At 50.0% G+C, this 14,903-nt stretch overlaps 1 protein-coding gene across 2 annotated transcripts in view; it reads right to left on the bottom strand.

The window, feature by feature from the left end:
* The window catches only part of IQGAP1 (IQ motif containing GTPase activating protein 1), a 47,538-nt gene extending 34,898 nt beyond the window's left edge, over positions 1 to 12,640 (bottom strand). Inside the window, exons 1-2 of one of the 2 annotated variants that reach the window (XM_033166607.1) lie at positions 12,398 to 12,640; positions 7,531 to 7,630 (exon numbers count right to left, since the gene is read on the bottom strand). In XM_033166607.1, coding sequence (XP_033022498.1) covers positions 7,531 to 7,630; positions 12,398 to 12,452 — 155 coding nt within the window. In that variant the 5' untranslated portion in view covers positions 12,453 to 12,640. The remainder of the gene's footprint in view (positions 1 to 7,530; positions 7,631 to 12,397) is intronic. The other variant, XM_033166606.1, reaches the window with a different exon arrangement.
* Between the last annotated feature and the right edge of the window lie 2,263 nt (positions 12,641 to 14,903).

Below are 14,903 nucleotides of genomic sequence, written 5' to 3'. Positions count from 1 at the left end.
CTGAGGCCACCGCCTGGCGGGGGGGGGGGGAGTCAAGCAGCCTCAGCCTTAGAGAGCAGCTGCTGCAGTCCCATCATTTGGGGAGACAACTGACCTCCTGAGCCAGGCCCTAAAAAAAACCCTGGCAGCCAGCCAGGTGGGCTGCCCTTCTACTTCCTTCTCTCTACAGCACCTGCCATGGATCATGACCCCTGCCTCTCTTTGACACCTTCAGCCCTCCATTACTGCCTTGGACCTTGACCTCCTCTGGCCTCTCACTCCTCAGGTGCTTGACCTCCACCAGCCCATTTGCTTGTGGGTAACTGGCCAGGTCTGTTGCCCTCCCAGCCCTCCATCCGGGGCAATGGGAGCTGGAGTCTGACGACAGCTGGAGGGGCCCTGGGTTGGGGAAGGGTGCCCTGGAGATGAGGCCCCCAAAAGATCAACGCTTCTCTGCCCAGATCTTCCCCAAGAGGTCCTTTGTCTTGGGACTCCAGACACAAGCACACCACTGGGCCAACCCTGAAGTGAAGGCAACCATTAGCCCGAGTCCTGAGCTGCGCCTCTCATCTGGAAGCTTCCTCAGATGAGGCTTCCTAGTGCTTTTTGCGTATCATTCCAGATTCCCAACATGTATTCAAAGCAGCATGCAATGGAAAAAATAAACCACAGCCATAAAACCAAAGACACGTGAGATTCAAATCAGCTCTCAGCTGTTCAAGGGAGCAACATCCTCCCCTCCAGCACAACCCCAAAAATCTTGCCCTGAAGACCACAGCACCCAGCTTCTCAAAATGTATGGCAGGGTCTCTCCCTCAGCACACCAGCAGAACCCACCACCCGTTCTTGGGCCCCAGGACCATTATGGCTGCTTGGCAGCTGCAGGGAACTGTGCAGAGCGGTAGGAGCAAAAAGCAACATCTTCCCCTTGCCCAAGCCCTCTTCCAAGGTCATCTTCCAAGTCACAATGGGCCACAATGAGCCCACCTCCCTTCTCCAACCTGACACTGCAAAGAACCTCCAGTGTCGCAAGGGCGAAACAGTCAAGCAGAGGAGCAAGGTCATAGAGCAGAAAGCAACAGAGCCATCTTGGCCGGCTGGTGAGAACTATAGGCTGGAAACATTTTGTTTTAAACCACTGCTAAATTTTTGTTACAGCTGGGTTCTTTTAAGTCATGTTTATGCAGAATTTTATCAGTATTTTGTGCCTCAGATGGAGAGGGGTGTCCAACTTGACTGGGCATGAGCAAAACCCACCCAACTGAAAGAGCTGTCCCGCCAGGAAGCTGAGCTTGACTGGGCAGGCAACCAAAGAGCCCACCTCTGGCTGCGGCCAACCCTGTCAATATTTGTTTTCAACAAGAAAAGGGGGTGGGGGAGAATGTCCTAAGGCATTACACCATTAGGAAGAGCAGCAATGAGGAACCCCCAGATGGCCCTGAAACCCTGACTGCCATCACGGCCAGGGAGTTTGGTGACCAACAGCACTCCAAGGGCCACAACAGGTTCCCACCCTGACATAAAAAAATTTTTTTCAGAGGAGGCGTAACACCAACAGGCTTTGCAGTTATCAAGAATTCTGGGTGGACCAGAGCTGGGGTAGGGGAGAAAAGAAAGGGTCAAAGACTCCAAAGGCCAAATGAGCCACTGCTCACCTGGCCCTGAAGAAGCCCAGAACCAAAGCAGAGCCTGAAACTGAACCCAGCGGTGGGAGGAAGGTGGCAGTCTCCTACCTAGAAGACATGGTGCAAACCCTGCTGCGAGTGGCTCTCTTGTGCAAGACGCATGTCGGGGGGGAAACGTTACTTCCTCTTCCAAGAGGTGTTTTGTCCTCACTCGGTACTCACAAAGGGGCCTTCACGGGCTGTGCTTGAAAGAAAGCCAGGATCTCTGCCCTGAAGGCCTCAAGGTCTAGTTCCCACACCACAGGGCCTGTTCAGGCAAGCAGCGAGTGCTTTGTTCCAAAGGCTGACTGAGGGTCAGTGGTTGCAACACCAGGCCAGCCCTCAAGCAGCTGGGAGGGGGGAATTGGGAGATCCCTTTTCTGCGTCAATGTGGCCTGAATCCTCATGACACACTTGGCTCGCTGGTGCACACGGCCAGCCTTCACAAAGCAAGTCAAAGTGCAGGAAGAGAGAGAGAGGACAACAGCCTTCCTTTGGCAGCTGAAGAAAAGGATCCGCCTGGGCACGCTGCTGCTGCAAGATCTCCAACGGCACATCTGGGAGGATCCTTGCCAGGTGTGTGGAGCCCCATTGTTGTCAGCTGCCAAAACGCAGGATCCTCCCCCACTGATAACAAGCCCAGGCACCTGCTGAAAACTCCCGACTGTCAAGCATGTACAAGTCCCTAGCAAGTAACTTGGAGGACATAAGACTGTGAAGCCTCCCAGGATCCCCCAGGCATGCAGGGCTGGGGCTCAGAGCTGGAAAAATGGCTAAGGACCAGCATCAGGTTTTAGATTGGGGGACGGGGGGGATGGTACCAGCTGCTTAATTTAGATAGTTGCTGGGATTTATCCAGCCTTGATGGTGGGTGTTGCGAAGAGCAGCAGCAGGATACAGGCAGTAAGAGGCAAAGGAACCAGGAAGGCACAAGGAGACAAATGCTAGCCAAGGCAGAAGTATTGGCCCCCAGGAGACGCCCAAGCCATTTGACTCCCAGCTACACAGAGAGGAGGGGCTTGAATCTAGATAGCTGTTTGTTAAAGCATGGTGCTGATAACACCAAGGTCACAGGTTCAATCCCCATATGGGACAGCTGCATATTCCTACATTGCAGTGGGTCGGACTAGATGATCCTCAAGGTCCCTTCCAACTCTATACTTCTATGAATTCAAGGCAAGTTCAGGGAAGAGGCATTGAGGCGGGGGGTGGGGGGTGGCAGCCATCCCTTTCCCCACTTCCCAGAGAACCTGTGGCACCAATGCACTGAGAGTTTTACAGACAGAGTTTTATAGACTAAGAGGGTAAAGCTGCAAACACAGGTGGGCAAGGAAGATGGAAGTCCCCCCCCCCCCAGTAAATAAGGCCAAGAGGCCAATAAATTGGTCTGTGCTTCCTTCCATGTCAACTTCATCCTGTTCAGGCAAGCAGCAACCTCTCTATGAAGCAGAAGGGCCAAAGAGTGGCCCATGGGGGAAAACACCTGCTGTTCCACGCCCAACCAAAAGTGAGCTTTAAAAAAGAAGAGGAAAGACGGGGGCTAAGGGGGTGGTTATCACAGTACCAAACCTAGCAGTAGTACTCTACCATTTTATGGTCTCCACTTTGCTGTCTCAGAAAAGGACCACTGAGAAGCCCTGTGAGATTGGAAGGGAGGACAAAAGGAATCTGCAGAAGGCTGGTGGTGTCTATCGCGCCAAGTATGCGAGAGAAAGGAAGAGAGGCTGCCAAGTCAGGAACTGAGGAACTCTGGGCAGAAGTGCAGCACCTCAAGAAATGCAGGCACCCTGATAAGCACCTGTCCACAGGAATTCAAAAAGAAAATTGCGGAAGCTTTAAAAAATCGCTTTGTACACTCCTACTGGTACATCTGAGATATGGATGAATGAAGTATATGAATGAATATGCACACACAACCAAGCTCACCACCCTCCCAACCCTGGCCAAGCGGCCCGTGGAAGCAGAGAACAGCATTTCAGACAATGGAAGGGCCTGGTGCTTCCATACAGGAGTCGCTTTTATCAGGCTGTAGAGCGGGGGTCAGCAAACTTTTTCAGCAGGGGGCCGGTCCACTGTCCCTCAGACCCTGTGGGGGGCCAGACTACTGGTATATTTGGGGGGGGGTGAACGAATTCCTATGCCCCACAAATAACTCAGAGATGCATTTTAAATAAAAGGACACATTCTACTCATGTAAAAACATGCTGATTCCCAGACTGTCAACGGGCCAGATTTAGAAGGCGATTGGGCCAGATCTGGCCCCCGGGTCTTAGTTTGCCTACCCATGCTGTAGAGCAGGCATGGCCAAACTTGGCCCTCCAGATGTTTTCGGACTACAATTCCCATCATCCCTGACCACTGGCCCTGTTAGCTAGGGATGGTGGGAGTTGTAGTCCCAAAACATCTAGAGGCCCAAGTTTGGCCATGCCTGCTGTAGAGAGAGGTTTTAAAAATGGGAACAAGCTTAGAACTTCTGAATGGCACAGCTGTGGAAACCTTTCATGTCTCAAATGCTGAAAAGTAAAGGGCTCTGCACTGTCCAAGACACTACACGCTCCAGCCAGGGATTACAAGAACCCTGAATCAGCTGGGCTGGCCCTTCATCCCTTATGACATAGCTTGCACCGGAACAGGGCCAACACCTCACGAGTCCCATGGGCTCAAATTACAAGGAGAAGGAACTCCGGCTAACCAACTGGGTTGTGGGTACTGTTTGTGGGGTTGCTGCTGTGTGGTGGTTTCTGAATCTTTATTTTAGATCTTATTAGGATTTACATGGAAATTGTTTAAATTGGTAGTGTACTTTTTGATGGTTTTATTGTTTATGGCTACATTTATCATGTTTGTAATTATGTGGGTTATTTCATGTTGCAAGTCGCCTTGTGCATAGTTTTAACTATAGAAAAGAAGCATACAAATAATATGCATGTATTGGGCAGAACTTCTTCCTGGAGGCATGGACAGTCCAGGCAACGGAGCAGCTGGAAGGTGGCAGACTCATTTCCTTAGAGGTCACCTTTCCGGACAGTGACCTCTGACCAGGGATGCTGCAGTCGAGGACATCTTGCATCATCGCCAGCCACCCAGGTCTCTTTGGACTGTGAGGATTCTATGAACTTAAGCCTCAAACTGCAACAGCAGCAAACTGGAATTTGCTGTTTATTTGCCAGCAGTTCTGTACATGCCAAGTCTGTTCCCCAAAGGAACAGAAGGTCACCCACAAAATAAGGCTGTTGTCCCTCATCCCCAAATGGAGCAACTGCGGATCAGCATGAGGGCAGGAGTGGAAGTCTTGCCTTTGCTGCTCCGCATCTACAACGTCCACAAAGCAGAGCCCACTGACGCTTCACAGGGCAGATTCTTTTACCAGGCAAAAAAAATCTGACTTTTTGCTGCACATGGCAAAGTGGCAGAACAATCACAAGAGGATACTTGCTAAAACCAATGTTTAGTTTGATTTTTGCAAACTACTTTTACAGATTTTTCAGAAAACACCACGAGAACAAGCAAGATAGAACACAAGGGAAAAGAGGAATGTCCAAGCACATATATGACTGCAGCAGGAAATCCAGACAGACACTAAGAATCCAACCAGAGAGTCGCTCACATCAGAACAAGTGATCAGAATGATTAATGACCCACAGAAAAATGTTTAAGAGGCTCTCTCTTATTGGCCAATGAAATAAATGAAAACCAACATGAGTCTTTGGGCAGTGTTATGGCCCGTTTCAAAAGTATTTGGTCCCACTACTTGTTGACAGGCAGCATCAAAGGGTCTCTCACCTGGCTGCCCGCATCAGACAATCCAACAAGCTGCCTATCCTGTGGATTACAAACAGCATCCACTTCAACAACATTGAGCAAAAAAAAAAACATCGCAGCTTCAGGCTCCACAGATTTACTCAATCCAAGGCGAAGTTCACGAAACACTTGAGCCCAGTCAGCTATTTCCCCACAACTTCTCCACTCTTCAGAGGAGAGCCCTTTGTCAACAGCTTTAAGAGATGGAAACTAGCTGAGAAGGGCCTAGGGGGCACTTTATTGCCAACTAACCAAACCAAAATTTCTAACTGGAAAGGCTTCGCAAATTGCAGAAACACAAAGCCTCTTGCAAGGCTGCAGGCTCTGCACTTTGGGCCCGGAAGAAAGAAAGGAGGGAGGAAAACATGAGTCATTTCCTCATCTCATTCTTGGCCCAACAGTTCCTGTCATATTAGGATGAGTGAGAGAGGGAGGAAGGAGGTGGTTAGGGTCAACCACATCGCACAAACTTGGGCAGCAAATGTTGCTGGTGGGGGGTGAACTCATGGGAGCTCAGAGCCAGGGATTCCCCATCAGCCCAAATCTCAGGTGCTGCTTGGAGGGGAGACCAGACACCAGCCTGGCAAGTGGAGATAACCCCTTGCTCTGGTTCCTGTTCCAGGGCTTGCCTTGTCACAGAAAAGGCTCCCAAGAAGCCTCAAGGTGGCAGGGGGCAAGATGCTCAGAGAAAGATGCTCCAGGACAAGGCTTCTTGGTGGCTCCACTCCACCTTGGGAAGGTCTCTGGGTTTGATCCACAGCACTTCCAGGCAGAACTGGGGAACAGACTACTTTCCTTGTTTCTATCTTCTCTATTTGGGGGCTTCCCCCATTCCCTCCACTGTCTTCAAAATCATATATATCTTCTAGGTAGCTTTATATCTTGTTCAATTAACATTTGCCCAGATTTTAATATGCTTAACTTTTCTTAATCAAATGCCTAATCAACTATAAATCTTATCTTAACATCATATCTTAACATATTTTAACAAATACATCATTCGCATAAAAAATTTCCTCTTAACGGATTTATCTAACACAAATCTACTAAAGCCGATATTCTATTTAATTCTGCTCAAATGTTCAATTTGACTGATTTGACTAAATAGTCTTTAATTTTTTTCCACTCCTGTGACACCTTCTCCTCCCTCTGGTCCCGGATTCTGGCGGTCAGTTCTGCGAGTTCCATGTATTCCATCATCTTCATCTGCCATTCTTCCACTGTTGGTATCTCTTCACCTTTCCATGTTCTTGCTAGTAAGATTCTAGCCGCTGTTGTGGCATACTTCCTGAAATCCTGGGCTTGCCTTGTAAAACAACACTGGGCTAGATGGGCCAATGGGTTGAGGCAGCTTCCTCTCTTCCTAGAGCAGAACCTGAACTGCCTCTGGACTGTAAGACATCATCAATCCACCTCAAGCATCTGCAAAAGCAGTGTTGAAGCTGCTCTTAAATCCTCTCCACTAATGTAGCTCCACGGCCAGTTCAAACGCAACCCATAACCAACCCCAAAACACTCTTGATACATTCCCCCCCCCCCATCGCAGGAAGCAGCTTCTCTATTAAAGCCCAAGCTTCCCTCACCTTCTGACATATCCCACAAACCTGCTTTATCTTCCAGGCTATTAACCACTACCCTTTTGCTTTCGTATCCAGCAGTGTTATTATTCTGCGGCGTAATCACGCTCATTAATTTGGCGATCACATGCTGATTTATGCTTAAAATACTATTTCTTTCCAGAGCAGCTTCAGATGATATGAAAATATGGTTTCTTTGAAAGCAAAAGGAGTAAAAAGAGGGCAAAAATAATCCACTGGGAACTGCAGGTGGGAGTGGCACAGCCAAAGAGAAAGCAACGGAGAAGCTTAATTGGCCTGTCTCTGGGTGCCGGAAAACGGGGCAGCTGTTTCTGCAAAAGGCTAGGCCTGGCAACAAAGCAGCAGGTCGAACTGCTCAGGGATGCTCTGTTCCTCTCCCCACCCCAGCTGGAAGCTGCACTGAGCACCACTGGTCGTTTGAGCCAATGATACCCCTTGGGTATGTTAGCAGCATGGGGCTCACCACCCCTCTGAAAGGGCCCCCTTACCTCTTGGCTTCCTCCAGGTGGCAAAGATATTCATAGGCCACATTCTGCCGTCTCCGCTCATCCATCTCTTCTGCGGTCATCCTCTCGTTATCCAGGACAGCTGCAAAAAGGCAGGACAGGGTCAGTCCAGGGAAGCCAGAGGGCCCAGAGGCAAAGTGCAGCTCAACAGGGGGTCGTCCCCAAGTGGGAGGTGTTGGGAGCTGAAGGAACAAAGCCTCACTGGGTGCCCAGAAACACCCAAGGTCCAGCACCCCACCCACTCCCCCAAACAGGACAGGTAGTGCCAAAGGTGTTTTGTTTTTGTTTTTTGTTTTTTGGAGTGGCTCACCTGTTCCCTCCAAGTCCCACCTCAATACAAGCAACAAATGAGGAGTCAACGCCCCTATACCACTTTGCTATGTATTTAATTTAAAGCATTTTTACCCACCCTCTCACCCCTTAGGCAAGAAGATTGCCAGGGTTGCCTTGTTTGCAAAAACCAGGAGCAGGAGAATTTTAACCCCAGATTCACCTAACAGACTCCCTTGAGAAGACACTCTCCAACCGAAAGCACAGCGCAGGGAGCATCCTGCCCACTCTGGAAAGTACTAAAATAAGGCTCCACCATGCAGAGCAGAGGCCCATGCTCCAACCAAGGAGGAAGCTAACCCAGATAGCCAGTCCAAGGGCAGACTTTCCAGGTGCACACGCCTGCTGCGACAACAGGGCGAACAGTTTACATTCAGTGTGCTCCCTTCCTCCCCTCCAGAACTGCCACAAATAAAAAACAAGCAGATGACAACATAAAGCCACTGCGCTGCCTGAAACTGAAAGTTCTTCTGAGACTTCCTGACTGTGCTCACAACCATTCACAAGAAATAGACAAACTAACCCCATGCCTTGGGGGGAGACAAGACACAAATCAATGACTCTCGGAGAGGCAGCAAGAGTGGCTGGGGCAACCCAGTTACATGGGCAGGGTACAAATAAAATTATTATCCTCCTCCTCCTCTCTTTGCTGAACAAGCCGGCTTACTAACTGAATGTTATAATACAGTGGTACCTCTGGTTACGTACTTAATTCGTTCCGGAGGTCCGTTCTTAACCTGAAACTGTTCTTAACCTGAAGCACCACTTTAGCTAATGGGGCCTCCCACTGCTGCTGCGCCACCAGAGCACGATTTCTGTTCTTATCCTGAAGCAAAGTTCTTAACCTGAAGCGTTGTTTCTGGGTTAGTGGAGTATGTAACCTGAAGCGTATGTAACCCGAGGTACCACTGTAATTACAGCATCCTGGTTTGCCATGAAACAGAGCCACTCCAAATCCTGTAAGCAAAAAGCAGACTTTGGGCCCTGGAGCCCACATGCCTTTTGCCTCAGACAAGGAGTCTTGCGACACCTTAAAGGCCAACGCGTAAGATTCTGCACTATAGAAACACTTGATTTGAGGCAAAGTGAGGTTTTGTGAAATGGGTGGGGCTTCTCAGTGGCACTTTCTGTATAAAACTTTGAGATCTTGACCAGTCAGTGCCCAGAACTTTCCAGAAGCATGGGGGGGATAGTTTGTGAGCAGAAACACATTTCTCCATGAGTCAGAAAAGGAACAGTCCAGCCAGAGTGAAGAATGTGGACGCTCTGCTGACTCCTCTGGGAGAATAGAGCGAAGGGCACCGTCCCTCCCTGCATCTAAAAATACCAGGCTGTTGGTTGAGAGTGGTAAATATTCATAATTTGCCACAGAAATGTATCTGACAGATCGTAACATTTGTAACACTTTGCCTCAGGTGTAAGATCCCCACTGATTCCCTTAGCATAGGAAAGTCAGCTTTAATTCAGTGACTTTGGTAACAGTCCCATGCTCCACATTTTAAAAAGTATCCATCACATCTAATTGGAGAGATAAGGCTATAATGGCGGGGTGATGAGGACCTCCAGTGGGAGGGTACTCCACAGCACCAGCACCACAACCAAAAAGGCCCTGCTCCTCACAACCACTGCTGCAGGACCCAAGATAAGAGCTGTTAAGACAGTGGAATGGTGTCCCTCGGTAAGTTGTACACTCTCCTTCCTTGGAGGTTTTTAAGGAGATGTTGGATGGTCATCTGTCATGGATGCTGTAGGTGAGATTCCTGCACTGCAGGGGGTTGGACTAGATGAACATTGGAGTCCCTCCCAGCTCCACAATTCTATGGTAGTTTACAAGTGAACATTATATTCTCAGGCAACTATTTAAATCAGAGGATCCTAAAAAGGCTTCCTTTAACAAAGTGGTTTGGGAGAAGATCCTCAGTTCAAGAGACACTCATTTCTTCAGTCATCCGGATGAGACAATCCTGACACCCCTTGAGCAGCCAGGATGAGCAAGACTTGCACACAAGATGCTCCAGTTCCAACCCTGGAGCTGAAAAGTCCTGGCTCAGATTATAGCTGCACGCTGTAATTGACAGCACGTTCCTACACCACCCCACAAAGAACTGCAATTTGGTAAGAGTTCTGGGAACTGTAGCTCAGTGAATGGTAAACTACAATTCCCAGGGTTATTTCTGGGGTGCGTTTAAATGGATAGCATATATACACCGACATATGCCTCACTGCCTCTAACGGGGTCATCCACTGCTACCTGCTGGGCCAATTCCAGGTAGAGGTTTGGGGATACAGTACTTCTGTCCCATGACATTTGCCATTCTGCCCCCATGTTTTTCAACCTTTATGTGAAGTCACTGAATGAGCTCATTCACAGAGTGTTTGTTGTGGGGGAGGAAGGGAAAGGAGAATGTTAGCCGCTTTGAGACTCCTTCAGGTAGTGAAAAGCGGCATATCAAATCCAAACTCTTCTCATCCACTGGTGAAAACCAGATCTGTCAGGCAAGGGTTTGGAAACAATAATGGACTGGATGAGGCCCAATAAACTGAAAAGCCAACCTGAAAAGGTAGAAGAACCATCTGACAGCTTTTGTGTGTCCAGGATGGTGGTGCTCCACACACTCTGGAGGGGCTGTACTCTCCCTAAAGCAGGGGTCCCCAGCATTTCTGGGCCCAGGGATATATTTTTAAAAATCTAAGAGCTGTCAGGGCCACCACAAAGTACCCATTTCGCAGAAGAAAAACTGGTGATGCTCGTAAATATTCCCTGCAACAGACAAACCCCACTGTCTGTGAATCGTTCCAAGGCCTAAGGAATAGGATGAAGGGTGGTATACTAATTTAATAAATAATAGTAATAGCCCCTTTTGCACCTCACCAGCCAAGCCTGATTCTATAGCCGGCAGTTCCAGAGCCGTCAAAGAGGAATCCCTTCCTGCTGCCAGCTTTGAAACTACGCCTGGAGAGATAGGAAAGGACAGAGCCACCATCCTTATTGCCTGTAGACAGATCCTGCGGCTGTTTTTGATGCTGCCATTTCCTGGCAGTTTGGCATAGCAGGAACTGGGCAGCAGCATTATTCACACAGCCCACCCACAAAAAGTAGCAGCAATGACTTATGAAAGAATGTGGGTTTTAAAGTAAGGCTTCGACATTTTTAAAAATCCCCCTGCTAACACCAATAGAGAGAGTCAGGCTGATGTAATAGTTAAGACTGCTGGATTAGGGGTGGGGAGATCCAGGTTCAAATGCCCATCAGCCCAAAAGTTCATTGGCTGACCCTAGGTCAGCCCTGTCTCTCAGCCTAACCTACCTCACAGGGTTGTTAGGAGGATAAAATGGGGGTAGGGAGAACCTTCAGGTCTTTGCAGGAATGCTGGCAAACAATGTAAAATGGACAGCTCATTTCCCCCATTTTCTACACTGAAAGGTTAGCTTGGATTAGCAGGCAGAAATCCAGCAAAGGTTCAGCTCTTTAACTCCCCCCCAGACCCACTTCCAGCCTAAACCCAGCACTCAGCTTCATCCACTTGCATAAAGGGGTGTCATCCACAGAGTTCACAAGAAATAGGGAACACACAGTTGCCTGAGCCCACCAACACTGAAATATTGGGACTCTTCCAATGTTTTCTATGGGAAACTCTCAATACTTCCCTGGGATTCCAAGGTGTCTCCTACAAAATGCGAGGGTGGCTAAGCACTGCCTCCTTGGTATGACACCTTTTGCATCTAGTTCAGCCCTGAAACTCCTCACAAACCAGTAAGTTATCCACTGACGCCCACGTGGAAAGGTAGACTGCCCTCAACCATGGAGGCTCCAAGACACCAGTTTGATTCGCCTAAAGGCTGCCACCCTACTCGGTGGGAGCCAAGCCTCCTGCGCTTGGTGAAGCGAGGCATCCACGGAGCTGGGAGGACGGGCAGTTCGTGCAGAGCACCCGCCCCAGGAACTGCACGTCGCCGCCCTTCCTGCTCCGGGAGGGGAGCGGTCCTTACCCCGCCCCATGGCCCCTAAAATCAGGCCTCCTCCTCTCCCCCCCCCCGGCCCTCCCGGGAAAAGAAAGAGCGCGAGAGAAAGCGGCTGCTTAGCTCAAAGATGCCCAACAGGGGACCCGGCCCGTGACCCCGCGAAAAGCAACAGCGCGTGCAAACGAGCAAGAGAGAAACGCGCGCCGCTCGGCGAGGCAGGCCGTCCACACGATCAATCCGGGGAGCGCTGCTTCCCGCCCGCCCGCCCGCCATGTTGAGGGGGCGATGGGGAAGCAGGGGGCGCGGAGACTTTCACAGCGGGCCCGGCTTCCTGCTCGGCCAAATAAACCCACAGCCCCGGGCCAAGCGAGCCAGCGTCCTCCTTCCCCGCCAGCCGGAACGATTCCTCCGGGTCCGGTAAGGGCTGTGCCTGGGCGCCAGCTCCAACAAAGCGGCCCCGGCGGCAGAGGAGGAGACGCTGGAACTAAACCGGCGGCCCGAGGCATCTCTCAAGCCGCAAGCAACGCGCCCTTCCCTCCCTCGGCCCGCGACTCACAGCCGTAGTGGGGCCGGGCCACGCCCGCCCCGTCGATCTCCTCCGGGGTGGCCATGAGGACGAGCCAAGGCAGAGGGAGCGGCGGCGGTTCCGTCTAGTCGGAGCCCGTCGGTCGTCCGGCCGGGACGAGAAGGCTGCTGCTGTTTCTCAGGCTGTGGCGGCTGCTCGGAACGCGGGAGGGGAGTGTCCGCTCCGTCCGTTGGGCGGCGGCGAGGAGGCGGAGGGGAAGGCGGTAGGGAGCGGCCGCCCGTTCTCTTTCCTGGCGCGGCGGCGGCGCTGTCGGGCCAGCCCAGCGGGGTGTGTCTCAGGCTGCACCTCCCAGCCCAACCAGCTTGGCAGGAGCCTCCGCCAGGTCGCCCCGCCCAGTGGGCACTTGCTGGAAGAATCGGCGGGTGGAGCCTCTCCGGGGAGCGCCGCACTGGGGAAAGGGCCTCCCGCCGGAGAAGAGCCGGAGAGGCGATGCACGGTCCCTTTCCAGAAGACGGGCGACTCCGCGGAGAACCTCCATGTCTAGAAGCAGGATACCCCGCTGTTGCCGACGAGGAAGGTCTTTCCTTCGTATTGACCGCTTTCCGCCCCTTTGTTGCGGCTCCGGGCTAGCTGCTAATGGAAACAGGACACTGGGGCAAAGGGACCCGTTTGGGAAGCGGGGGTGGTGTTCTGCCCCGTTGCAGTTTGCAACTCTGCATTGCCAACTCCTCTCCCAGTGCAACCGCGAAGGATCTGCAGGAAACAGGCTGACGCCACCACGGAGCGAGCTGCCTCCGCTTCCTCGGGAAGGAGGGAGCCCCACCGATATGAAGGCAGCTCCAGGGCGATCTAGTTATACCATGCGGGGATGAGAGGCATTGGAGGGCTTCAGCCCTGCTTGGCAGCAAATCGGTTGCTTGTTCCCTGAGGAAGGAGACATTCTGCGCATGCTCGGGGGTGGGGATGGCATCTCAAAGCGGGAGGAATCAAACTCACAATGGGGCATATTGATAGAAGTGGGGCGGGGAAGGTTCGTTTCCTTTAATGACGGCAGATTTTGGCGAGCCCACGAAGAAACGAGGCCGTATTTCGGTTTGCTGGATTTTTTCCCCCTCCCCTCATAGCCACGCCGAGGAGTCTTCGCCGCCCCCCCTAAAATATTTGAGGGGTCCAGCCCTTGCAGTTGATGGTCACTGCCATTCAAATGGTGTGCCTGCTCCCTGTCATTGATTGATTATGCGGGGCAGGGTTTGCCTCCCGACCCCCCCCCCCCGCAATATTTTTATTCAAGTTGGCAACCCCGCCTCTCCTTGTCGGGAGTCGAATTAACGCCACCAACTGGAAACATAAGAAAAATTCAGATTTTTTTATTATGCAGCAACAGTGCTTTTTTTCTTTAAAAAAAATGTTTAGGGGTATTCTCATTTTCCTACTCATATTGGAATACTGCCCCTCAATGAGTTCAAACTTAGATTCACAAAATGTTTAGGGGTATGCATCCCCCCCCCCCGAAAAAAGTGCTGGGTAGCAATTTCTCTCTCACACACACACACACACTTACACATGCGTGTGTAGCAGCCAATATCAGAGTCCCTCCTCTTTGTAGTTCGATGTCTTAGTTTTGATTTAAACCTCCGGATATATTATTTTAGGTTACAAACGTTTTTAAAATGACCCTGCAAATTCAGTCAGTCCACCATCGTTCTCCGACTGAGAGCTGCTTATGATACCCTCTCTAGAGTTTCCTTTTTTTTTTGCCAAATCATTTTTATTAGGATTTCCAATACAACAAAATCACATTGAAACATTCCAAATTACATACCAAATTATTTATCCAATTATCAGTTAAAAAAAGAAAAGTTCCAAATCTACCGAATTATTATTTAAATTTATTTAGGGGTTTCCCATGCTTCAAACTCCGGAGGTATCTAATCAACTATTGTCCTTTATTTTCCACTCTTCCGATATTTTCACAGCCTCTGATATATTCCAACAAGCGAGATAAATCATAGCAAACAATGTCTCTGTGTGGGTTTAAGTCCGTATTTCATCTCCATACGATCGCCTTGCCCCTTGACTTTCTGACTCCAAAAGCCTCATCACGGACAGTCGCCATCTTCTTTCTATCTGGATAACATCCAAACTTATTTTCCACAGCTGTTATTCACCCGTCTGCTTCCACTTACACCTTTTCAGGAGAATTAGCCAGTTATATTGAAAATTCGTATATTGAAGGGTTTTCTTTGGCTTCTAATTTCGTGTTACACAGCCCGGGTTTATTTCCTAGGAAACTGTCCAATTTCCTCCAATTAAGATCAGTCAGTGTCCAAGAGGTTCTCTCTTTGCCAAAATCAGCATATAAAAAACGCCTTTTATCCTCTTCCAAATATTAATGATTCAACTCATTATCACATTGGGATAGCATTATTTACTATTTATTTTAATTCCACACAGGTTATATTTATAATATCAAATCTTCTCAACCGAAATCAAATTATCAGTCTTTCAGATCTCACTTGTTATGTATAGTGAAGTT

The sequence above is a fragment of the Lacerta agilis genome, chromosome 13 (genome assembly GCF_009819535.1).
Source record: "Lacerta agilis isolate rLacAgi1 chromosome 13, rLacAgi1.pri, whole genome shotgun sequence".
Lineage (NCBI taxonomy): Eukaryota > Metazoa > Chordata > Lepidosauria > Squamata > Lacertidae > Lacerta > Lacerta agilis.
The sequence above is the reverse complement of the archived record's forward strand: the minus strand, read 5'-3'. Positions and strand labels throughout refer to the sequence as shown.